Source organism: Phoenix dactylifera, chromosome 8 (assembly GCF_051530095.1).
Source record: "Phoenix dactylifera cultivar Ajwa chromosome 8, Ajwa_hap1_PhDact_Kaust_v1.1, whole genome shotgun sequence".
Classification (NCBI taxonomy): domain Eukaryota; kingdom Viridiplantae; phylum Streptophyta; class Magnoliopsida; order Arecales; family Arecaceae; genus Phoenix; species Phoenix dactylifera.
This window is the reverse complement of record NC_143197.1, coordinates 33,565,311-33,591,740: the sequence shown is the minus strand read 5'-3', so window position 1 is coordinate 33,591,740 and position 26,430 is coordinate 33,565,311. Positions and strand designations below refer to the sequence as shown.

Below are 26,430 nucleotides of genomic sequence, written 5' to 3'. Positions count from 1 at the left end.
CTCCCACGTCGAGCCGAGCTTGCATGCCTGCCTTCCCACTTCCCACGTTCCGAGCGTCTCCCACTTCCTCCGTTGCTCTCGCAGACGCCGAGCTCTTCTTCCCTCTGCTTCCATCGTGGGTGATGAAGGCCCCTAGATATCGGGGATTGGGTCTTCGGACCCGCTGTGGACGAGTGCGCCTATCATCCCTCCCCTCTTCAGGTGAAACCTTGTCCTCAAGGTTTGTCTTAGGATATAGTTCCTTTAGCTGCCCATAGTCCTCCCAAGTTGCGTCCTCTTTCGGAAGCGAACGCCACTGCACCAAGATTTCTTCTGTTAGCTTTCCTCCTTTGTTAACCCATCGGTAGTCCTTGACAAGTTCGGGCTCTAGCACGAGGTTGCCATCCTCCCGTATCGGTGGTGGCGCAGTGCAGGTGGCTTGTCCTTCTCCCAGTCGTCTTTTGAGAAGTGATACGTGGAACACCGGATGGACCTTGGCAGTCTCCGGCAACGCCAGCCGGTAAGCAACTGGCCCTATACGCTCAGTGATGCGATAAGGCCCGAAGTACTTTTGTGCTAGCTTCTGGTGAGCTCGGCGGAAGACTGTTTGCTGCCGGTACGGAGGAAGTTTTAAGAACACCCAGTCGCCTTCTTCAAACGTAACTTCCCTCCGTCTTTTGTCTGCCTGTTGCTTCATGTTGTTCTTCACCTTCTCCAGATTACCTTTCAACTCTTTCAGCAACTGATCGCGGTCGACCAAGTTTTTGTCGACCTCATCTACCACTGAAACACCGTCCATATATCGAATAATTGTTGGTGGAAGTCTCCCATATAGTGCTTGAAACGGTGTCATCCCGGCAGTGGAGTGGAAAGTGGTATTGTACCAGTATTCCGCCCAAGCTAAGTTGTGCTCCCATGTCCTTGGGTACTGACTGCACATGCATCGGAGGTATTGCTCCACGCACCTATTAACCACTTCAGTTTGGCCATCAGACTGCGGATGATAAGCCGAACTCATGTTGAGGGAGGTCCCTTGTAGTTTGAAGAATTCTCGCCAGAAGGTGCTCACAAACGCAGGATCCCGATCACTAACAATCGACCTTGGCATCCCATGTAAGCGGGCCACTTGGTGCACAAAAAGCTCTGCTACTCCTTTAGCAGTATACGGGTGAGATAGAGGCAAGAAGTGGGCATATTTGGTCAGCCGATCGACGATAACTAGTATTACATCTTTACCTCTGGACCGCGGTAGTCCTTCGATGAAGTCTAGGGAGATGTCTTCCCAGACTTGCGTAGGCGTCGGAAGGGGTTGCAGTAATCCAGCCGGAGCTTGAGCTTCATATTTTTGTTGCTGGCAGACCACACATTCTGCCACAAACCTTCGGATATCCCGCTTCATTGCTTCCCAGTAGAAGGCTTGAGAGACTCGTTTGTAAGTTCTCAAGACTCCGGAATGCCCTCCGACCTTGGTGTTGTGAAATTCCTCCATCAGTTTGTTGCACAGGGGTGACCTCGGAGGAATCAGGACCCGCTCCTTATAATACAGGACTCCTCCCTTGAGTTCGTAATCCTTCATGCACTCAGGTTCGGAGTCTAGCTGCTGGATCTTATTTTGCAGATAGGAGTCCTCTCGGGTGGCAGCCCGGATCTCCTCCCAAATGTCAAAGAGCGGTCGACTAATGGCATGGAGCAGGGCTGCTTCAGGTTGGCGAGACAAGGCATCCGCGGCTGTGTTGTCCTTTCCGGGCTTGTATACAATTTCATACTCGTATCCTAAGAGTTTTGCGACCCACTTCTGTTGTTCTGGTGTACTCACACGCTGTTCTAAGAAGTGTCGAAGGCTTTTCTGGTCGGTGCGGATTTGAAATCTTCTTCCTAACAGGTAAGGTCGCCACATCCGCACGGCCTCCATGATCGCCAGCATTTCTTTGGCATACGTGGACCATCCTTTCTTCCTCACACCCAACGCCTTGCTCATGTAAGCTAAGGGCCTCCCCCCCTTGGGTTAGGACAGCTCCAATTCCTTTATCTGAAGCATCAGTTTCAATTACGAAAACCTCTGAAAAGTTGGGCGTGGCTAGTACCGGGGTGGTAGTCATGGCTTATTTGAGGAGGTTGAACGCTTGCTCGGCCTGTGGACTCCATTGAAACTTCCCTTTCTTTAACAGGGTCGTTAAAGGGGCGGCGATGATCCCGTAATTCTTGACGAACTTCCGATAATACCCGGTAAGTCCCAGGAATCCCCTAAGTTCCGTTACGGTGGTTGGCTGCCTCCACTCCTTCATCGCTTGTATTTTGTTGGCATCCACCTGTACTCCTGCAGCCGAGATGATATGGCCCAGATATTCAACTTGATGTTGCCCAAACAAGCACTTAGATGGTTGTAGATAAAAGCAATGTTCTGTGAGGATCTGGAGCGTAGTATGGAGGTGAGACAAATGGAGCTCCCACGTAGCGCTATACACCAGGATATCGTCAAAGAAAACCAGGATGAACTTGCGTAAGAACCTTCTGAAAACGGAATTCATGATGGCTTGAAACATTGATGGAGCGTTACATAACCCGAAGGGCATCACCAGGTACTCAAAGTGGCCGTTGTGCGTGCGAAAAGCCGTCTTGTGGATGTCGTCGGGGTGAACTCTGATCTGGTGATATCCTGCTCGAAGGTCCAGCTTGGTGAAGAAGCTGGCTCCGTGCAGCTCATCCAGCATGTCATCAACGGTAGGGATCGGAAATCGGTCTTTTACAGTAACAGCATTCAACGCCCGGTAGTCCGTACAGAACCTCCAGCTGCCATCCTTTTTCTTTACAAGTAAGACGGGAGAAGAAAAGGGGCTCTGACTCTCCCGGATAATCCCGGCGTCCAGCATCTCGGTGACTTGTCACTCGATCTCATTCTTTTGGTAGTAAGCATACCGATATGGCCGGACGTTGACGGCTGAGGTTCCGTCATAGAGTGGAATCCGGTGGACAAAAGCTCGCTCCGGCAGAAGCCCTCGGGGTTCTTCAAAGAGAGGGGAGAACTCTTGAAGCAGCTTCTGTAGATCTCTGGGGCATTCTCTCGTGTCAGACCCGGAGGGTTGCACCTCGGAGCCTCTGATCATGACAGCAAAAAGTTGAGTCCCTCCTTTTAGTTCTCGCTGAATCCCTGGGAAACCCAGGGCTCGGGCGGGACGTGCCGGTTGTCCGAAGAGCTCACACTCCCGTCCATCCCACCAAAACTTCATAGTCATTTGCTTCCAGTCGCAGAGCACGGGTCCCAGCTTTTCTAGCCATTGGATGCCAAGGACAGCGTCCAACCCGACAAGCGGCAGGGTGTAGAGTTCACCAGGAATTTCTTCCCTTGCAGTTCAACCTCCACTGCCCGGAACATCTCCCGGCACTGAAGGATGTCTCCGTTCGCAACTCGGACTTCGAACGGTACAGTGGAGTCAATGGGGAGTCGCAGTTGCTTGGCTATGCGGTCACTCACAAAGTTGTGAGTGGATCCACTGTCAATGAGGACCGTCATTGGTTGCCCTTGTATTCGCGCCATCACCCGCATCGTCTTCGGTCCAGTCCATCCAGAGAGTGCGTGTAGCGAGATTACTGGTTGCGCTTCTTCCCTGGTCTGGCCCTCGCCATGAAGGTCAGGTTCCCCATCGCCAACTCCGTCCGCGTCCTCCTCTCGGTCCGCTTCGATTAAGTGAACCTGGGGAGTTTTGCACCGGTGCCCTGGAGTGAATTTGTCATTGCACTTGAAGCAAAGACCTCGCTCCCGCCGTTGTTGCATCTCCTCCCATGTGATGCGCCGGTAGCCGCGGTGCAGGGAGACTCGGGTTGGGCATCCGTGGGATACCAGTCAGTCGTGGTTGAACGCCTCGAGTGGCCTTCTTCTTTTGTTCCAACCTTTCCTCCCTCATGCGAGCAACCGTGATTGCTTCCTGGAGTGAGTGCGGCTGCCTCATGCGAACCTCCTTCGCGATCTCCTCCTTGAGCCCTCCGACGAAGGTTCCGATGAGCGCGTCCTGTGGCCAACCCCGGACTCGGTTAGCCAGCTTCTCAAATTCCTGTTGATATTCTCGTACCGAGCCTTGTTGCTGAACTCGGGAGAGCTTCTCGTTAAAATTCACATACTCGTTGGGTCCAAACCGAGCCAACAACTCCCGTTCGAAAACCCTCCAAGTAATGGTGGCCCCTTCATCTTGGTATGCTCGTCGTAACCACTGCCACCAGTGGTTAGCTTCCTCGTCTAAGTAGAACGAGGCGGTTGCTACCCGTCGGTTGACAGGGACTCCTTGGCCGTCGAAATACTGCTCGGCCCGATCCAACCAAACAATCGGATCATCTCCAGTGAACCGCGGGAAGTCCATCCGTGGGTGTCGTTGGACCATCGCGAGTTCCTCCGTCCGTCCGTAACCACCCCCCCTTGGTGACTGAGGAGGGGATATAGGTTGCTCGAACGGTGTCGGCGACTGAGCAGTGATCTGAAGGTGTCGAATAGCCTCTAAGATCTCCGCGAGTCGTCCATCAACCCGCGCCTCCAAGCCATGTAGTTCCTCCCGCATGGTACTCGTCTCAACTTCCAACCGCTCTATTCTCTCCTTGTTAGACATAGCCGGCTCTGATACCAATTGATAGGTCCCGATCAGAAGCAGGAAAGGTGAACAAGAGAGAAGGATGAAGTCGAGCCAAGTAGGAACAAAAGGGAGAAACGGAATGATATATTTTTCAGCTCGTCTTACGGTGAGAGCTAGACCAGTGCAATGAAAATAACACACTCTCTTTTGGGTGAGAGAAGACCCATACAAAGTATCACTCAATTCACGTCCCATATCCCAAAGCATACACCACATTAAATACTTCCTCCCTTTTCCCATGAAACCCGGACCATCACTCTTCACTCCTCACCATCACTCATCCACTCCCGTACCCCACGGCCTGAGCTTCGGAGCTCAACTCCCCCTTACCTCGTCCCACGTCCACCTCGTCGTACCCCACACGCGTGGCTTCGGGGCTCGTCTCTTCGCCTCGTTCCGCGTCTCCCACGTCGAGCCGAGCTTGCATGCCTGCCTTCCCACTTCCCACGTTCCGAGCGTCTCCCACTTCCTCCGTTGCTCTCGCAGACGCCGAGCTCTTCTTCCCTCTGCTTCCATCGTGGGTGATGAAGGCCCCTAGATATCGGGGATTGGGTCTTCGGACCCGCTGTGGACGAGTGCGCCTATCAAAGGATGGCTACTATTCTACGTCAAGCTTTTTGAGTCGCTCAACTTATTGGCTGACAGGTTGGCCATTTGCTGATGCAGATTCTACATCGTGTTTGTGAAGTTCTGCACCTATTGGATAAAACAAATTGAATTGCTTGACATTAATAGCCCTTGGGGTAGGCTGAGGGTCCTGAGGAGGTCTAGGCCACCGAGAGTTGCAACGAAGCCATGAGACTTTGGCTAGATGTTCTGCAGAGCCTGGTGGATAATTTCTTTGTTATTGTTTTTTTGGACATTATGGCTTCAAACCTTTTTTCAATTCTTACAGAGGACACCAAGCTATTGTCGCCAAAACTTAACCCAACACTGTTGAAGATTTGATGATTGTTGATAGGTTTAATCGGAGAGAGAGAGAGCTCTAACCTACACAATAAGAGAAGAGCAGAGAAACGAAGATTACTGTAGTTGATCCGGCATGGAGCCCTCCAATGCGTAAGTCAGACAAGGTTTTGGTGGAACAAGAGAGCAGAAGAAGGTCCGAAGAGCAGATTAGAAGAGTAGAGGTATGGGTGATTTAAAATGAGGGTGATCCGTACTTAGGTCCCTAGCCCTAGTTTTTGTAGAGGAGGCATAGTTCCGTCAGGTTGGATTCCAAAATCAGGAGAAAAGCGACAATAGTCTTCTCTTATCTAGATCTATTGAATTGTACAGAGCAGCAAGTGGCCTTCCTAATCTTGACCTATCTAGAATTCAAATTGGTTTGAATATAGTTTTACCACATGCCATGCTGTTAGTAGGCGCAAAATTCAGGCTGTAACTGTTGTTGGGGGTTGAATCTAGGCTACATCACTCACCATATTATATACATTATAGAAAAAATGGAACAATGGATCTTTAACAATATACAAAATAATAGCACCGCCATTGTTATAAAATTTATCAATCCTTTTCTCTCCCAAACCTCTACTCCCGGAGATAAAATGGAAGTTGATATGGTGTACATTTGTCAACCCGACCTCGGTATAAATCGAAGTGCCCAATCTTGGCATTGCCTGAAGTGTTTTATGTCGGTGCTAGCCGAAGTGCCATTTTGGTCTGACCGAGAAATAAAGAACAACCATGTGTCTTCTATTGAAGTCTGCTGGAGGGCAATTAATGTCCATTAAGAACATAACTACAATCTCGATGGTGGTTTTGACAGCTTGGCCATTTTTGCACGAATGAAATGGTTGTTACCATGTACGTAATGTGGGAGCCATTATCTAACAGTTATTGCATGTTCCGTTAGTCTGGATAACAGACACTGACCCCATCTTATATAAAGAGAGGACCAGAGGATCCTCCGGTAAGTTCTTCTCTCTACTCTACCTTTTCGGAAACTCTGTTGCCTCTCTCTCTTCTATTGTTTCCATAGAATCCGACTAACTTGAATATCGAAGGGCCTCTCGTCGGACAAACTCCGGCAAAAAGACATTCTTGTATGACTTTAGGTCTGTTTGGGATCACCAAATGAGCCTCAACTCGAGTTCAATTAAAGTTGTCATCAGTGCTCCATCCGTCAGCCCAACATTTTAGCTTGGAGGGCACCCAACCTCGCTAATTCACTTCGGTACACTTGTGACCCCAATACTTCGGTTCGGGCTCTAGCAGCAACAGCAGTATTTTTACCTTCTCCCTAGCTTCTTACCTGCCACATGGCGCAAATTAACTGGGGCAATTCATGGAGAGATTGGCTGATGGTACAATCTTGCCACCGTTTTTCCACACCATCTAGGGGCGCCTGGCTGGGTTCACCGTCGTCTCCTGAAAGATTGATGGGTCGAGTCGAGGCTGGGCTCAGCGGTCGGTTCGATTTGGCCGCACCCAGCCCAACGGGACACGCAGCACTCGCGCAGGCACGGATCTTTGTCCGCGCCGAAAATCCTGTGCGCGTCCGGGTTCGGTCCGGGTTGTAGTTTCGTAATATTGCAGAAGGTCGAGTCTGTAATTGTCAAGCACCCCTCTTCTGTGGGTGGTTCTATATACACCCCCCTATTGCTCAGGACACCCCCCAAAAATTAAAAAAAAATTAAATACTCTCTACACCCCCCCATTTGCTAAGGACACCCCTAAAAAATTAAAAATTCCTAAATTACCCCCCACCCTTCCCACCCCTTCACCTAAATTGCTCTCTACACCCCCCAAACCCCCCCCTCCACCCCGCTCTTCCCCTCCAAAACACCCGCCGGCGGAGGAGGAGGGGGGAGGCGGAGGAGGAGGACGGGGAGGCGGGGGGAGGTGGGGGATGGGGAGGAGGAGGAAGGAGGACGGGGAGGTGGGGGAAGAGGAGTGAGAGGAGGTGGCGGAGGAGGAGGGGGGAGGCGGAGGAGGAGGACGGGGAGGTGGAGGGGAGGTGGAGGGGGAGGACGGGGAGGTGGAGGGGAGGAGGGGGGGAGGTGGGGGATGGGGAGGAGGAGGAAGCGGGCGCAGGGGGGAGGGGGGAGGAAGACGAGGCGGAGGGGTGATGGGGGAGGCGGAGGAGGAGGAGGAGGAGGCGGAGGAGGAGGACGGGGAGGTGGGGAATGGGGAGGAGGAGGAGGATGGGGAGGGGTGATGGGGGAGGCGGGAAATCAGGAGGGGTAGGAGGGGGGAGGCGGAGGAGGAGGACGGGGAGGTGGGGGATGGGGAGGAGGAGGAAGCGGGCGCAGGGGGGAGGGGGGGAGGAAGAGGAGGAGGAGGGGTGATGAAGGGGGGTGTACTGAGAAAATTTCAAGGGCAATATGGTAATTACACTAAAGGTTAGTTTGGGTATTTTTTTTTTGGTTTTTGGGGGTGTCCTTAGCAATAGGGGGGGTGTATATAGAACCACCCCTCTTCTGTCTATATAAGGCACCCCCTTTTGGCTACTTTGTAGCGCCTGAGGCCCTTTGCGGGAGGGGGGCGTCTATTCTTTCTCACCGAGCCACGCAGTGCACGGAGTCGAGAGAGAGAGAGGGAGGGGAAGTGTGGGGTGGGATAGAACCGCGACGGCATTCTTGGTACCTTTCCAAACCCTAAGACATCCGCAGGCGCGGCGATTTCTCAACGGCATTCTTGCGCTCTCACCCCCCCGAGTTCTCCGAAGCCTTCGTCCGGAAGCCCTAATTTCTCTACTCGTCAAGCCTCGACCATCCTCTTCTTCTCCTTGCATATACGCCACACTGCTAAATTTTCCCAATCTTTTACCCTCTGGATCGAATCTCCAATCCCTACCGATGAGTCGGTCAGGGATCAACTCCACGGTCTACCATGGAGAAGTGTGCCTCGGAGAAGCCGAGGTATTCCCCACCAACAACCACGCCTTCCCCTTCCCCAGCAACGAGATACGCATCAGCCACCTCTCTCCTCCCAGCGAGAGGTGCCCTCCCCTCTCCATCCTACAGACCATCTCCCCTTTCTCCGTCCGCTGCAAGGTCCAGGCCAAGTCCGCGACCGAACAATCCCTCCTACGCCGGCTCTATCTCTCCTGTTTCCAAGAGCATAAGGTCCTCCTTCCTCTGTGCCCCGTGCTTCGTTTTCTGTCATCCTATCTTCCTTACCTTCTCCCTTGCTCTCAATGCTTTGCTTTACTCCCTGCAGACTGCCGTGGTAGTCGTCGGAAAGGAAGAATTGCATCTCGTGGCCATGCCGAGCCAGGTGCAAAAGGTCCCTTGCTTCTGGTGCTGCGCTGTGCAGGCTGGTCTGTACGCATCGTGCCTGGGTATGCTCAATCTGCGGTGCCTTGCGATCGTTTTCGATCTTGATGAGACGCTCATCGTTGCCAACACGATGAAGTCATTCGAGGACAGAATCGAGGCCTTGTCCCGCAGGATCGATGTCGAGGATGATCGTGCTAGGTTTTCGGGAATGTCCGCAGAGCTCAAGCGGTACATCGAGGATAAGGATCTGTTGAAGCAGTACATAGAGAACGATGCTGTTTCCGACAACGGGAAGATGGTTGGCGTTCAGAATGAGGAGGTTCCAGGACTACCTGGTGGCCTGGAGCGCATCGTTCGGCCTGTCATTAGGTTGCAAGAAAGGAACATTGTTTTGACTCGGATCAATCCAGAGGTTGATTTCAAACTACTGACGCTTTTTCTTATTTTTTTTATTTGTTTTCTACACATGTATATATGAAGTTTATGCTTTATTCAGTCTCAGTGATTCTGCTCTTGTTGATCACAATAAAAAGTTCACTAATGCTGTTAGTATGTGTATGTTCTCGTTCAAATCTGTCTGAGATGGAAAAAAAGAAGCTGTGCCAGGAATATATGTTCTGCAGGCAATCTCTAAGAATCGTGACAAACAAAAGTTGGAAATATTTGCTGCTCACTAGAGCTCACCAAGAATTTAGTGTTGCTTTTCTACTGAAGCTGTTTCCAACCAATGTGCAACCTTTTAGATTTGTCAAAGACAGATGATCTCACCATTTTTTGAAGGATGGTATATGTTTTGCTGTCATTCAGTGATAAAATCATCTTTTTTTCTCAGATCCGTGATACTAGTGTGTTTGTGAGGCTACGACCTGCTTGGGAGGATTTGAGGAGCTATTTAACTGCAAAAGGGCGCAAACGATTTGAAGTTTATGTGTGTACAATGGCTGAAAGAGACTATGCTCTGGAGATGTGGAGGCTCCTTGACCCAGAAGCTCATCTGATCAGCTCAAGACAACTTCTGGATCGTGTAGTATGTGTAAAGTCAGGCAAGAATTTTTAGCTTTATGAAGAAGGTTTGATTTGAATCATGGCAGATTTTTACTTCTTAAGTTGAACTATTAACTAGAAATTGTCTGAGTTGTACAAAGCACCTATAATATATACTCTTGTTTTGTTACTTGTATTGTATCCATTATTTTGCTGTTTATGTTGTATTTCTGGCATCATGACAGTCTTTTTCTCGTAAGCTCACCTTATACAATGGCTAAAAGAGACTATGATCTGAATATGATTGTATTGTGATTAGAAAATTGTAGACCATGTAATTTGGACATTTGTTTTACACACTAAGGTGCTGTTCGACATCACTTTCATTTTTTTTTCTATACTCAAAAATTGAAAAATTAAAATTTTATTTTTCTAAATTTTAAAAAAATATAAACATGTTTCGTATAATCAATTATTTTTCTTAAAAAATATAAACATGGTGATGGTGGCGGAGTGATAGAAGTAGTGGTGACATTAGTGGTGTTGTTGGTGGGGGCAACGGTGGCATGAGTGGAGGTGGTGATGAAGTCTGCGATGGTGGTGGGAGCACAGGCAATGTGGCACAGGCGACGACAATGGTGGCGGTTTGTAGGGTGGAGGTGGTGGAAATGAATGCGGTGGTGGGGTGCCAGCTATATGGTGAACGTGGCGATGATGGCGGTAGTGGTGTGACGACAACTATAATGGTGGTGGCGGGGGTGTCGACGTTATGATAGAGGCGGCGATAATGATAACAGTGATATAGTGAAGGCAGCGGTAGTGGCAGGGGTGTCGATGTTATGATACGGGCGGCGATAATGATAATGGTGATATAGTGAAGGCAGTGGTGGCGGCGGGGATGGTGTTGGTGATGGTGCTTGAGGTGATGATTATTGTGGTGGTAGAGGCGGCGATGGCAATGGTGGTGGCGGTAGAGGCGGCGATGGCGATGGGGGTGGCAAAAAATATGAGTTTCTTTTTTTAAAAAAATATTGAAATTAAATATTTCTTAGTTTTATTTTTTAGAAATAATGAAACTGATTTTTGAAAATAGAAAATAAAAATAATAGCACCAAACATGTTTTGTTTTTGTATTTTTAAAATAGTAAACAATAAATAAAAGGGATGCCAAATAGGTCCTAAGTTACCTTGATTCTTCTAATTTGCTCAGGTGTTGCTGCTCGATATGTATTTCCACTTTGTGGGCCTTCTAATACTTGTAGGATTCTTGTCTGATAAGCATGTATGATAATTTCAAAATTATCACTTTCAAAAAATTATCACCTGTGGGACTTTGATATTATGGCTATAAAAATTATCACTTCCAAAAAAAAGACTACAAAAATTATATAGTTGTGTGTCAAGTTTGCTTATTAGACATGCTTCTTCTATGGGTTAACAATGTCTCTATTTTTCTATGTAATTACTGAAAGATGTTTCTCAGATTTGATAGGACACATTACTTGTCTCTAGGTTATAATGTTTTATAAAAAAGAATTTTAAACACTTCACTTTGATATTATTATTAGCTTACGTTATGCCTGAACATGTTCACTTCATTTAAGTATTTATAAACTGTTGTCAAATCGCATTCCTTGTTTCTGAATACCCATCTTCCATTCCTCACATTTGCTAGGTTCAAGGAAGTCGTTGCAACATGTTTTTCAAGATGTGGTTTGCCATCCAAAAATGGCTATGGTGATTGATGACCGGCTGCAGGTTTGGGATGATAAGGATCAACCGCGAGTTCATGTTGTTCCTGCATTTACTCCTTACTATGCTCCTCAAGCAGAGGTATTTATTGCAAATTGGCCTTGTTTATATTTTAGTCATTGGTAGAATGTCCATCATAAGTCCAACCCATATTTTGTTCTAAAATTTACTCTGCAGATGGCCAATACTGTTCCTGTTTTGTGTGTTGCAAGAAATGTTGCATGCAATGTCCGAGGTGGTTTTTTCAAGTATGTGAATGGATGCCAAACCTTAATTCTACATTGTATTACTAATATACACTGTTTATAGTTATACATATATACTTATATATGAAATTGATTGGCAGAGAATTTGATGAGAACCTGTTGCGGAAGATATTTGAATTGTGTTATGAAAATGATATACTGGATTTACCTTATGCTCCAGATGTGAGTGACTACTTGATGTCAGAGGTATATTTCTTTTATTAATTTGCAGTTTTTTTAGTGAGATATCTGTTTGTTCAGAAATTATTCTGAGTTTTGATGGTTTGTCAGGACACTAACGTTGTACCAAACAGCAACAGAGATGTTCCCATATCAGAGGGTATGAATGGTTCTGAGGCTGAAAGAAGATTAAGTCCACCGGTAGGTTCTTTTTTTGTCAAAAATTGTGGTTGGATGGTCATTCTTGAATTTCATGCTTTCATGGGAAACATCAAAAAATAAGATGAATGCAAAATCTGATGATACATTGATAACTGATGACTGTTTTCCATTTTTAGGTTTTGCCTGGTTTCCATGATATGTTCATCTTTCTCAGATGTTTCCAGCCATGCTGAATTTCTCTGTTTTTTGGAGTCGCACTGATGTTTGTGTCAAGCCAGTACATTATAATCATGCAAAATCATTGTTCTTATTAATATCTAGACACTTGTCTATTCTCGTATGTTTTTTTTTCTCGGATGTCCGTATCGAGCCAACATGTTATCATCATGCAAAATCATTCTTCTTAACAGTGTTTATGCACTTGTCTATTCTGAAAATGATCAGCGCAAAAAAAAATTGTCCATGTAATTTATAAATTTAGAATGCTTGAAGTTAAAAATTTGCTTAATAATAACATTTCTCAAGTTAAAATTTGAATGGCTCATGCTGCAATAGGTGATTTGAAATTCCCATAATGGTTTTATTTGTTGATTTGAGATTTTATACAAACCAGCTTATTCAAATGTTGCTATCTAAGGTACACCTTGGCGATGAGCAACATATGCAACATCAAGCACAGACCTCTCTTTCCTCTTTCTCAGGTATCGTTATCTTGATCTATACGGATTTTTGATTTTGCTGCTTCATCACTTATTTGTTTTTGTTTATGTTTCTGAGCACCTTCTCTAACGGCTTCTCTGTATGAACTTTGTTAACAGAATAAGGTCAAATAAACTTCCTATTAGTGACATCAGGAAGTTATATAAGGACACAAAATATATATTACATGTTACAAATTTCTACATATACACCCAAAGTTTTTGGACTTTCTTTGTGAAAGCGTAGAAAATGTCGTGCCATTTCAACTTTCACATATCATTTATCATTTAGATTACTGTTAACAAGAATATTTTAGCATATTTTAAATTCCTATATCTTAAAATGCATCAAATAAATTAGTATATATTTTAACCATATAATAACATCAACTAGTATTTTAGAGTTGCTTTCGTAAGCTTATTAGTTATCATGTCATTCAACTTCTTCCTATCAAATGGGTCTGCATGAACGCATAACACTAAGCTGAAAAGGCTCCATGGGAGAATGAAGTATATTTAAAGTGGAAAAAGCAAAAAAAAAAGGTGTTTGCTAAGTGCTTCTTGGACTTTTAAAACGAAAAAAGACTTCCTAGAAAAAATATGTTTCTTAACATCATCCGAAAATTGCTTGTACAAGATGAAAAAAAAAAAAAATCAAAAATGGGCTTTTAGAAGAAGTTAGGAAACCTAATTTTTGGCTTCTTTTTCTCTTTCTACAAAGCAAAAGCAACATCAAACATGCTGCAGAACCGGTGCCCTATTCTTGGCCATGGCTAGTGTAGCCAAGATCAGGCTTGCCATTAAAGTTAGAAACACTGGCTGATGGGCAAGGAGACCTACCTTATTTCTTGCAATTTAAGCTCATGTGACTATAAAAAGAATGCCCCAAAATTTCTGTGTTAAAAGAGTCTTGATTAATAGGAAAGGGACATCTGATTACTTTTTGCATGGGGAACATTTTTCATGTTCAAAGCAAAATTATATGCTAAGAGTCAAACTAAATATCGTTAGTAAGGATGGTAGCACATCAGATTGGTATGTGACTAAATTATAGCACTTCCTGATCTCACTTCAGATGGCAGGTGACCGGTGGCAGAGCCTAGCGGTGGTCATTCCTTAGTTTGGTAAACATGGCCGAACCTTCCTCCATTTCTCCCTCTATCTCTCGCCTGCTTGCTTTCGCTCCACAAGTGGCACTGCAGCGATTTTTAAGAAAAGGGGATCAAGGAGACCACTGTTTCCCATCTCTCTTTTGAATGTCATGCACAAAAATCCCTCCTTTCCTAGGATATTCCTTTCCCTCTATCTCTCTCTCTCACTATCTCTCTAACTCCTGCTAGCGCTTTCCTTTCCCTGCTCGTCCATTCCTTTCTATGATCTGCATCCTCACAGCATGAAAACAACACAAGAGTATGATAGATAACAAGGAGATGGAAAGGATGTGTGGAAGAGAGGAAAGGCTTTCTGAAGATGCTTCTTGTCGATGTGCCTGATCTCAAAGATTATGAGGGTCGATGTCTTTGAATAGGGTTTGGGGAGAGGAGGGAAGAAGAGAAGATATAAATAATTCAGGAAGTTAGGAGCATGATACGATGAGTTGTTTCACACTCAAAAAGTTACTTCCATTGTTTCCATAAATTCTGAAAGTCATTTTAAAACATAAAAAATAAAATATGGGAATCAAACATATTTTTTGTATTGGATTTTGTTTTTTTTAAAAGGAAAAAGGTGATGCAAAACAGGCCTAAAATGTTGGTTCCCGTTTTTGTTTCTTACACTTCTTGCAGTCATTTGCAGAAATAGTAATTTGGGCTTACACTATATTGCATTATGAGCATAGGTTCTAGCCCATGCTTGTCTTCCAATATAGGATTTTTTTTCATGTTGCAGATTCATGTATATGATGCCTCACTTAGCTGAAGCAAGTCTTCACTTTTTAGCTTTTGAAATCAGGGACTTAAAGCTTCACATGAAACATGCTTGTTAGAAATTATAATTCTATGGATTAGATTTCCCGTCCACTTGAATTAGGCAGATAAGCAATTCACACCCATATGAGCCCATTTACATTAATTATGTTGGTGTTGTATTGACTCTTTCCTGAGTATATCTGTATCTGCAAGCACGGATATGCGCATGCATCTTTATAGTGATAGTTTTCAGAGAGATTATTGTAAACCAAGAAAAGAGAGAAGAAATGTAGTAAACATGCAAAGGGCTTGCATAAGCATTTTGCTCATCTAAAAAAGTTTGTTCTGCTTTGTGTAACCTTTTGTAAAAGCATATGGGGCATAATTTTTAGAAATTTCAATATATGAAAAGGACCTGCATAAGCAATTTGTTCATCTAAAAAAGTTTGTTATGCTTCGTGGAGCCTTTTGTAGACGCATATGATGGATAATTTTTAGAAATTTCAATGCTTAACTGACCTATTTTTTGGTGAAGATGATGAGCTATCATTAAATCGAACATCTGCCAACAACAGAAGTCGTCTAGATAGTGAAACAGGTCAAATGACTCTACTGCCATCCTCCTTATTTATTGGAGTGTTGCAAGAAATTGGCCGGAGGTGTGACTGTAAGGTACTTTGAGTGGTATTTGTGTGCAAGGGCTCTTAGTTTGTTGAATCTCTGACTTGTGGCACTTCTTTTATTTCTATTTAGGTTGAGTTCAGGTCCGTCATAGGCAGCAGCAAGGACCTGCATTTTTCTGTTGAGGTCTGTAATTACCTGTCTATTTTTATGAACATGCATTGTCATTTCTAATCTATCTTTTTGTTTAACCATTCTTTCTTCTTTCTTCTGGAGATTAGCATATGATATTATCTAGCAGCTAGGAGCTCAGATTTCTTTATTTGCCTATATCCTTTCAATTTCGCCTTGTACTGATGGTAATGCCATGAATTTGTTTTAAGAAAACAACCAAATTTGGATCTACTTTAGAAGGTTTGAAACCGGTGTACTGATCATGTATTGGCTTGGTACATATTTTTGTATGCCCCTGTATCTTCTTCTCGTTTGTTGATATGAGGCATATGGCATGGTATGTCCTGTGGCGCATATACAGGTACTGCGATATGGTGAGTTTTTCAAACCTAGCTTTGGATAAGGTAGTTAGTAATTGGAACTTGAAATATGATAGACGCCATTATTTTTTGTTGGACAGCTGGCTTGAAATCTTTCCAGATAGCAAATACAGAGACAATTCTCTCTTGCATTTATTTTAGTTAGGAGCTTATGAAATAATTTGGTTCTCTTGTTTTCTCTTTAATCTGGCTTGTTCAATTTCTAATTTGATCATCAAGGTGAAAACAGTCTTTTGCTATGTTACTGCAAAGGTTTTAAGTTTTCTCTCTGGTTTATTGGTTCAGGTTTTATTTAGCACTGAAAGGATCGGAATTGGGATGGGAAGAACAAGGAAAGAAGCTCAGTTACAAGCTGCTGAGAATGCTCTCCGCAATTTGGCTAGTAAGAATTGATATATTCTTGAAGTTTGATAATTGTGTGCAATTTGTTGATGAATTGTCACTTCGTAGATTTTGTTGTTTATTATGTTCATGGGCACTTGCTTGGTAATTGCTTAAAAAGAAAAAATTAAAGAAATTGAAGATGCCACTGAGCTCGCCATAATCTGTCACTTGGAAGATGTTGTGTACTCTGTAATATACTTAAAATGGACACAATGGGATTTTGATGAACTGCTGAGGGCAAAATAGGCATTTGGCCCTAAAAAAGTCCCAGACACCAGCAATTGTGGAGAAGACCCTGTTTGCTCCCATTCTGGGTATATTTTTGTGGTACGCGTAGCAATGCTCTTGTTCGCCTTGTTTTAAATTGCATAGCTATGTTTGTTCATGTCTAGTAGACCTTCAGTATAAAAACTGGGTTGCTTGGTGCCATTGTTACTAGACAGTGTGCTTGCCTTTTTGATCTTTTTATGCCATAAGAACAGAGAGAGGCTATAGATTTGAAACAAAATGGAAGGGGTATCAGATGTATCGAGTGTTGTGCATATAATGCTGTTCTGTGAGGGCCTCTTCTGAGGTTCGTACAACTTGTCTCGGAAATAGCTGTCAATAAGTATTTTCTATGGCAAGTGGTGAGAATGCATTGGTGGTAGGAACAAAAGTAATTCTCTCGATCAAGAAACCGGACTTACACAATCTTAAGAAAACTGGGATATTGGAAATCACCTTAGAGAAGGAATGCAATATCCCTGATTATCTGGGATTTTGCAATCCTGGAGTTCCCCTAATTGCAGAAATTTTCTCTCTCCAATCACTAATTCTTACCTCATCTTCTGCTTGTGCAGGATCTTTTGAGGTACTATAGTTATTCTTCTGTGAGAAACTTTTAGCCTGACCAGCATATATTCCATTAGAGGTCTTGTTTAGTTTTATGAGTGTGAGAAGTGTTTAAAGTTCAGCAATGTAAGTTCTCTCAATTAATGCTTTTTTATCTCTTTCTTTAAAGTTCTCTCAATCAATAACCTTACCGATAGTGGGAGGTAAATATGCTATAATTGGGACTTACGATTGTGCTTAAAGATGGAAGTAGTTTGCCATGTCATATCTTATCTTCTTTCATCTACATCTGGACTTTGAAAGTCTAGAGGAATCTTTACAGATTGCTCCTTGGTAATGAACTTAAACTATCTAAGCTATAAGCTAGGTCTGCACCTGCTAGTTAGACATGTTCGTTTATAGCAGTACCCACTCTTGCCCAAAGTTGACTTGGCCATGAATTTGCAAACTGCTTCAATACTACAAATCATGCCTTATTCTTAAGCTGATCACTTACAATATAAAATTTGTGGATAGGTACATATTAATGGCTATTACCAAATCACTTACAAGAGCTGTCTTTTGGGTCCGTTTGACCTACATAGACCTTTAGTTGAGGCTGAAATAGATGGTCCAAAGTTTTAAAACTTGGTTTTGGTTTTGGATTCAGTCCTCCTAAGTAGAGTTTAGGTTTTGGCAATTTCAGTCATTCAGCACTTTCAGCTCAAGTTTCAGTGTTTGAACCACAAAAAGAAAATTTATTGAAAAATTAGGAGAAATAAGAGAAAATTGTCACAGCAACATGTTTCACATAGTTTTGATGCATGCTGTTTAATTTATTATGACCAGTTTTATGATTTCTGTGTTTTTAGACCGAAAGCATGAAAGTAGGAAGAATTATAAATTATTTGAAACTAATAAGATGCTAAAGAGATACTGTTTGATAATTACTTGTTCTCTAAACAATAATAATGTAAAGATTGATAATAGTGAAATAAACTAATGTACAGCTACATATGAATGATATAATTATCACCATCATATGCCTGGCAATATGTCTGGTGATACCTTATCTTGCATAATGCTAATGACTTAACCTTTAGTTCATTGTCATAATATTTGATTGCTAACGTAGTTTTATGAGAGCTCTCTGCTTTTGGTACATGGAAACACATACAATGACATATATTCTATTTATAATATCACTGGGCTTGCGCTGTTCACGTGAGTGAAGCATCTTGGATGGATGGCTGCCATTCCTGATTCATCTTTTTTTTTTAAATCATTTAATTTGGTAAATTTACTTCTACTTTTAGTTGATGCAAGACTGTATTAAATTGTTGTCTCTTTATCTCTTTGACAAAAGAGTTATTTATAAATGTAGTAGTTGGGTGAATGTGGAATCACCGTCATGAATTTGTATTCATTGAGAGATTTGTCAAAGACTTCTTTTTTCAGTTCAATATAGGTGATTATTTGCTTAAGTTGCGCTTTTTTCCATTTATTGTGGAAATGCAGGCAACTATATATCATTTATTGCACCAAATTCTGGAGGTGCAAATAGAGAATCAGATAATGCTTCACTTGGAACTGAAAATGGCTTTCTACGCGAAATTATCAATCCTGTTCCGGATGAGCCATCTAAGAAAGAAGACCTTGCAGGTGCAAGTACATCAGAACAAATGTCTCAGTCAAATGACTCAGGAAGATTGTCATCTGTCCTATTCGGTATCAGAGAACTTGTAAGAGATGAAAATTGTGCTGTACCATAATTCTGAGTCACCTTCGGCAGTCATCTTATTCCCATTGTGCTAACCAAATATAATGACTGTGCCTAGTGTTTGGAGGGTCAAAACATAGTCTTCCGAGATCAAGCCCCAGCTTCCATGACATTAAATAAAGGAGAGCACTATTTTCAGGTAAATCAATCCAGACAACTGAATTTTAATTGTTATAGACAACTGTCTTAAGGTTAATGGTTTTAGTTGTTTTATGCTGCTAATTGTCCTTGTTCAGCTATTCATAACATTTGTTTTTTTTTCTTATGCATATTATACTTATATGCTAGTTATGGTGCACCTGATTTCAGATGTGGGTTCTTGTAATCTATTCTGTAGGTTGAATTAGCAGGACAAATTTTAGGAAAGGGAGTTGGTTTGAGTAGAGAGGAGGCCAAGCTTCAGGTTGTACTATCATCTTCTGCTGTCGCCTGTTTTCTCATTGCTCAATCTATGTGGAGTATGTTTCAGCTGTGTATCTTTTAGGCACTTTAATACCATCAGCTTCAATCTGACCCTCTCCAGACTCTGTAGTGTCGGGACCCTTATGTACCCGGATGCCTTTTTTTATTATAACCATTAGCTTCAACAAATATTTCGTTATTAGTTCTTTTTACAGAATATATTACGTCCTTTTAATATAGTAGTTCATCCTAGAATTGTTCATCACATGTACATGCTAATGTTTATTTTTCATCCTATTGTACTAATAATTTTCTTAAGCAAAATGCATAAATATGTTAATTTTCTTAAGTATGTTTGTGCTAATATGTTAGTTTGCATGATTAGAACATTAATGATTAGGAGTATCTCCATAGATCTAATCTATCTGGGTCTGGCCAAGTTGCAAGCCGTTGTAGTTACATCAATAAGCACATGACATTCACTTTGAGGTGTTTTAAGCATGTGTAGTTAGGTCAAATGCAAAATATAGACAAGATTTCATCATCATATCTACTGAGTACATTGTTAATTGTCTCCTGAAATATCAGCTGTTAATCTTCAATAAGACAGCGGAGAGAAAATACTTCAAACTTCTCAACTTCAAGTTTGTATTACGGAGCTCTTGCATGCTAGAGACTTAGGGCCATTAATTAAAATTGGTCTGAATCAACCATTTTCATCATTCATTCTCATCTCTCAGGAGTAATTTCTTGCAATACTCTACCTGATATGTCATTTTGATTTATGCAAAGATTGAGCTTATATTGACATTCCATTGAAAGGTCATGTACTTTGCGACTCATTGAACCTTCACGTATTGTTTTGTCACACGTCTAGCTCACAAAGTGCTTTACCTCTTATGTCCAAGTTTATGTCTAACTTTTAGTCAATTGTTTACACTTCACAGGCTGCTGAGGAGGCGCTCAGGACTCTGAAAGCAACACACAGTTCACAAAGGCAAAGTTCAAATTCATCAAGGTAATATTCTCATCATTGTTCTTCAGCTCTGTTCGGATTTGGACATTTTAGTTCTCCCTGATAGATTGTGAGAACAAATAGCATCAATTGATGACAGGCAAGTTAAGCATCTTGACAGTTAATTATTAACATCTGGCAATAGTTCTTTACCTTTTTTAAGTGTACAGACATTCCTTTAGTAGCTTCATTGGGTGAAAACAAGCATAAACTACAAGAGTTGTCATCATGTTTTGATCTTTAAAGGTATAATTAATCTTCTGATTAAGCTTGGTGGAGGTGCTAGTATTCATATTACATAGATATAAGCACATAGGTTTGACAAATTGTACTTTGTGATTTTCTTTGAGCACTGCTTATTATGTTTTTCTCCAATGGAATGGTTAGTTGACAGATATAGTATGACAAAACAATTGACAAAGTGGTGACTCTCAAACTTAAAGACGTGTCAGTGAAATTGCTTTACAAGAGAAGCCAATCCAGTTTATTCAAAGTAATTATTCATGCTTACCTAATAATCTTACCTGTAATCAACTTTACTCACTCATCCATGCAAGCAAGCCTTGTGTTCTGATGCTATATATATCTCATTGAGAATATTATCCTTTTAGCTACCAGCAGGTATCACTTTTACCAATATGAAGTTACGACTTGATATATGTTCAAGAGTGAAGCTCATTGATAATTCGGATTGCAGAATACTGTTCCAACAAAATGGGAGACTTTAGTTTGTGGGTTGACATCAATCTCCTTTTTGTGTTAATTCCTTTTTTGTGGGTAGAAGTTTTTTCCCCTAAAATATGTTTTGGAAAGTGCTAAACGCCACAAAGTTATGTTGGATTGACAGCTCAAGTGAGAGAACTTTGTAGGTCAATGAAGCATAGAGTTGTATGTGATACAATAAGACACTATGGATACGCTAATACGAAGGTCTGCAATCTCGGCACCATGTACCGAAATAGCTTACTGATCATTTTTTTCAATTTTTATCTGGGTGCGCCTCAATACAAATCAGTATACATCTTGGTACGCCTCAATGCAAGTACGTACACACCTCAGTACACCTCAGTACGAGGTGGTACAACTCAGTACAGGATAGTACAGGGCTTGTACCGACTTGAAGTTGAGTTTTGTACCAGTTTCCTCCTGATACGGTATGGTATGCTGCGTACTGTGCGTTACAGGGTGGTACGACAGACCATGGCTATTACAAAATATCTTGAAAAAGTTTGGATGCAATACGGCTAGGATAAAACAATGATTAAATTTGTCTTTTTAACATATATATATATATATATATATATATATATATATATATATATATATATAAGCATACAAAAAGCACAATTGGCTATCAACATAACAAACTTCATACTTTTAAGTACCAATTTTGACACCCACACCACTACCCGATCGATACACCCTATGCCAAGTGTTGGTATGGTACATCTCTTGGTACTAATAGTCGGTATGGGGGGCGTATCGTGTACTTGTTCCCTACGTTTACTATATGGTATGTCTTGTATTAATTGGTATGGTCTGGTACGTAAATTCTTGCTTTTACACAATAGAATTGACTTAATATCTTTATCACTTAGTTATCATTCTAACCCATAGATCCCAATCCATGCTTCATATTTTAATATCAATATCACAACTCAAATTATAGCATTATCATCAAAAGGTTCACAATCATAAAAAAGGAAAGAACCCTATCTAGGAAGTATAGGGGTGCTTTTTCAATTTGGAAATATAAGATACTTAACTGCTTTCAAAGAAGAAATATAAGATACTTAACATAAGTATCAAACACATATCTTGGTAGAATTTGATTTAAACCGGTATCTGTACCTATTAGATATGGACACGACATGTGATTTGAAGTGCCCATGCTTTCTAGTTGTCTGTAGGCATGTTATAGTGGAGCTCAATTTCTACTACTCCCATATACAAATGTTGAAGGTCTTAAAATTTCATGATACATCTATCTGGTCACCTTGGATCATGAGAAAATTAGCCTACTTAATTTGCTATAATAAGCAAACGGCATGTGATACAAGTAGCATCCTTTCAATTTCACAAAACATAGAAGTTTTTCATGTAGTAGAGAGCTTTGATCCTTTGCCTCAAGAATTTGAAGCATTTTTTCTTGATTGTTTTGCATTTCGCAGAAAAGATATGGTTCTTGAATTAGTTCTTGGGGACCAAAATTCCTTTTTGTATAGTTTGACATGGAATAGAGAAAGACAGGAAATTGCAGCCTGGGTTGTTACGAAGCCATATGAAAATTCATAGGAATAATTGTTTATATGGTGATAAGAATAAGGTGGAGAATGGAGACTTCACGTAACCACATTTTTTTATTGTTTTAGCATTTCCTGTCTAGTGCATAAATCTACTAAGATGCAATGGCCAAGGATTTGAGGCCGGCTTCATGTGGCTGGTGCCAATACCTGAAGCCGGGCCCCACCTCAATAAAAGAAAAAAAAATCAAAAGCCTCTTTGTGCTTCCACTGCATTAATTTTTTCCAGCCTCACTCTTTAATATGGAAGAGAGGGAAAAAAAGGGTAACTGCCCGCCCCTTCCTCTCCTTGCTTGAGCCCCATAGGTTGGAAAAAAATGCACATGCACTGCATGTGCAGGATTGTAGGTTATAAATAATTCTCAAACTTCCACGAAAAGAGAGAAGTCAAGCCAACAGACTTGACCGAAAATGATCTGAAGGGCAAAACATGTTATTATTGATGAAGGTGATAATTTTTTTGGCAGGTGGGGCATCCACTTTTATTATACATTGTTAGAATTTTTTGCACGATGCATCATACAATAAACACTAATTTAGCCAAACTTTTGCAAGATTTCACTAAGGTGGTTAGAAAATGTAGAAACTTATATTTGCAACTTTGCATGCAAATTTTTTATTTATATTGTCCATAGCTAGTTATTGAATTGATTTCAGTTTAACAGAGAAAAGAACCACCACTTGAGTAGGGATTTGAGTTGTGAATTGTTCTAATTAAAGTCCAAAGTCTAGTCAGGGGGTGGGAAAGAGCTTAGTTGTTTAATCATTACCTGTTTCAGATATTTATGTTTTTTTAAACCTTTTCTTTTCTTTTCTTTTTTGGTGAATTTTTAAAATTTATACTTTTTTGGTGAAGCAGGTTTAGTGAAAGAGGCAATCTTGTTTTCTGATGTGTCTGCCATGTCATTAGGTTCTACTAGCGATGTTAAGCAAGAAGAATTCTTGTCTCATCTACTTCAATTTGATGCTAAGCAACCTTCTCCACATTGCTTCCGGAAATCTTCCATCTTTAGATGTCTAAAATTGGTTTCCGCTATTTAATATGCAAAAAATGTTGATTGTCTGATGATGAGTGACTTTGTGACGTGTTAAGTGCTAGTTGCTAGTATAGAGTATGTTGGAAGAGCATGTTATGGATAGGCTGTTGAGAGAGGTTATTGAATCTCCATGATTATGAGTAGAATGGTGTAGAAGAAAAGGTCATATAGATGATAGGAGGTAGACATGAATATAATTAAAAGAAACCTTGTGGAATAAAGTGGTCAGAGTAGAATGGAAGAGCAACCCTTCATGGCTTGTTGGAAAAATATGGGAAAGGAATGAAATATGTGGAAGATTACAAAATCTATGTATGTGTACAAGCTAAGCAAAATGGAGATAAAAAGAGAATCACACAAGGGGCAGTATAATGTCTGTAGGAACTTACTAGTCTTGATGCATCTCTTGAAGAGGGTAGGTGAGACATAGGCAATTGAGGTATTATATGCTCAACAAAAATTTGGGATGCCTGAGGGATTTGAATGGAGCCAGTCTCGACGCCATGGCATGAATGTCTCCATCCGAGCCATACACGAGCCTGCCTATTCTTGAACTTCACTGCTTGTTTCATAAATCATTTTCACTTTCATGTTATCAGCTACTCTTAGATGGTAAAAGGATTGTCATCTATTTTATAAGGAGATTGTTTTGAATATGTGATATATGAGATAGTTTTGCATTTTGGCTATATTTCATGAATATTCTTTATGTCAATTTCATTCCCAGAGCGCCTCTTTTCACTTCGGGTTTCTTCTTTCTTTCAATCCATGCAGCTGAATTCTCATCCTTATCTGATTAGTCCTCTATTGTGGAAGAGAGAAGAAAACGTCCACCAATTATGGAAATATAATGTAATTTCATGATTATCTTTTTGTTGATAAATAATTTCATGATTATCTTTGCCAATATATTTTTCCAATCCTAGTAGCCTTGCTTCTCTTTTTTGGACTCGAGAGGAATGTACTCTCTCTTCTCCAGAGGAGCAAAATTCATCTCTTTATATATGGAATGGATTACGCTACTCTTGAGAGGAGAGGGTAACTTTTCCTCTCAAATCCAAAATCAACAAGGATTTTCCTAGTTAACAATCCTTACTATTGATTGTGATATATAACCTCGACATTCCTAGAACCTGAAAATCACATACTTAGTGGTCTCTAACCTATGTATTATGTGGACACAAAAATTAGACGGTTTCCATTTTGCTACAAGCTAAAATGCCCGATAAAGCTTTCAAATCGAGAATTCATCTTATAGATCATGATCTACACATGTTAAAACATATATAGATTGAAAATCAATGGACATGGATGCTTAGATCATAGTAAAACATGGTCTCACATCATTTTAATAGTTCATTTTACAGCAACCTGATGCATAGACTAGAGACTGCCAAAACATGTGATGTTTGGAAATTAGGAGCTTCCTCATCTTGCCTGAGCGCTTATGTGAGCGCCTTTGACAACTACAATTATCTATAACTAAAAATTGATCAAATCCTTAATAAGATGCCCATTCTAAGTCTTTTGGAGTCCGAGCTGGGTTTTGTACACTTTTTTTATTGCATCTGTTATCTTGTTCTTTCAAGCCATATGATGATAGCTAAGTTGCTGATGACATTTTCATTGATTGTTCTTTCACCACTCTTTAGATCTTTGGTCTAGTTGCTGCAAACCTGAATTTTAACTTGTAAGAGAGATGTTTTCTTGTTTTAGTTTGCCAATGATAACTATTCAATTGTATCTATTCTGCTTTCTAGTGCAACAGTTGATCTCTTTTGTTCAGGTTGCCACCAGCTCTTCCCAGTAGTTCTCCAAGGAAGAAATAATGCAGGGGTGACAGAACCTACCATATTCTCAATATGATAAATATGGAAATTCAATCTACTAACTAGCAGACTAGAATTACAGCGTTGGGACTTCTCTTTTGAGTGGTTTGAAGGCCCATGGTCGATTTATGTTTGTCCAACTATCATAGCTCAAGCATCTCACCTTCTGATCAAAGCATTCTAAATTCAACAGGAAACTCTTCCTTGGGAGTTTAATTTCAGAGTTTGTTTTCTTGAGTGGCCAAACAATCTGCAGCACAGTTTATCTGGAAGCATACTCAGTTAGGGTTGCACATAGCGATGTATGGAAATTCCTGCACAGATTAACCATGAGAGAGCTAACCTAATTTCTAATTCTCAAATAGAGATTTAACAACTATGTTGTGTAAAGCTCTTTATGGCTTGATGTTGAGCCTGAAAGTGACTTCTGTAATCTAGAGATGATGTCAGTCAATGAGGATTTCTTTTTTTTGTACTAGAGATAATGTTTGTTTGGTTATTTGTGTGCTGGGATTTGCATCCAAGTGTGGTGTCTTAGGGTTTGCACTGATGGAATATCTAGCTTGCAAATTATGTCATGTCCCCTAGCGACAAGTCACTGCGTATAAACAACAGCCTGATATGTGTTTTTTTCCAGTCAAATTTTGCAGAACAACAGCTACATGATTCCCGTCAGATAACGGATAATTCAAAAGCAGGCTACCGTGAACACAAATTTAGCATGGTTGATGACCAAGCCAAACTTGTTACACAAAATGGCACCATTATGTATTAGGTTAGGGCTGAAATTGGATTGGATAAGAATTTGATATTGGTGTGTGCTTGTGTGGATATATTTGTTTTATTTGGTTAATATGGATATGGATGCCACTTGGATATAAAAATTTATATTATTGATACAAATTAAATGTTAGAAGTATAGATATGAATTCGATAATTA

General features: G+C 41.4%; 1 protein-coding gene across 4 annotated transcripts; it reads left to right on the top strand.

Moving 5' to 3' along the window:
• Positions 1-8,035: 8,035 nt before the first annotated feature.
• On the top strand, positions 8,036-26,383 carry LOC103704029 (RNA polymerase II C-terminal domain phosphatase-like 2). 4 transcript variants are annotated; one of them, XR_015968487.2, is made up of 17 exons: positions 8,036-8,668; positions 8,763-9,233; positions 9,654-9,864; positions 11,481-11,638; positions 11,735-11,805; positions 11,904-12,009; positions 12,094-12,183; positions 12,782-12,845; positions 15,288-15,424; positions 15,506-15,559; positions 16,213-16,309; positions 18,643-18,866; positions 18,963-19,043; positions 19,242-19,307; positions 20,254-20,324; positions 24,436-24,513; positions 25,448-25,968. XR_015968487.2 is itself a non-coding variant. In XM_088703786.2 (16 exons), exons 1-16 carry the CDS (start codon positions 8,399-8,401, stop codon positions 26,168-26,170), a joined length of 2,214 nt encoding a protein of 737 aa, XP_088559912.2. In that variant the 5' UTR covers positions 8,036-8,398; the 3' UTR covers positions 26,171-26,383. The 4 variants fall into 4 exon arrangements, 3 of the variants coding, with proteins under 3 accessions (XP_088559912.2, XP_088559910.2, XP_088559913.2); XM_088703786.2 differs by lacking the exons at positions 24,436-24,513; positions 25,448-25,968 and adding an exon at positions 26,128-26,383; XM_088703784.2 differs by lacking the exon at positions 24,436-24,513.
• Positions 26,384-26,430: the final 47 nt, after the last annotated feature.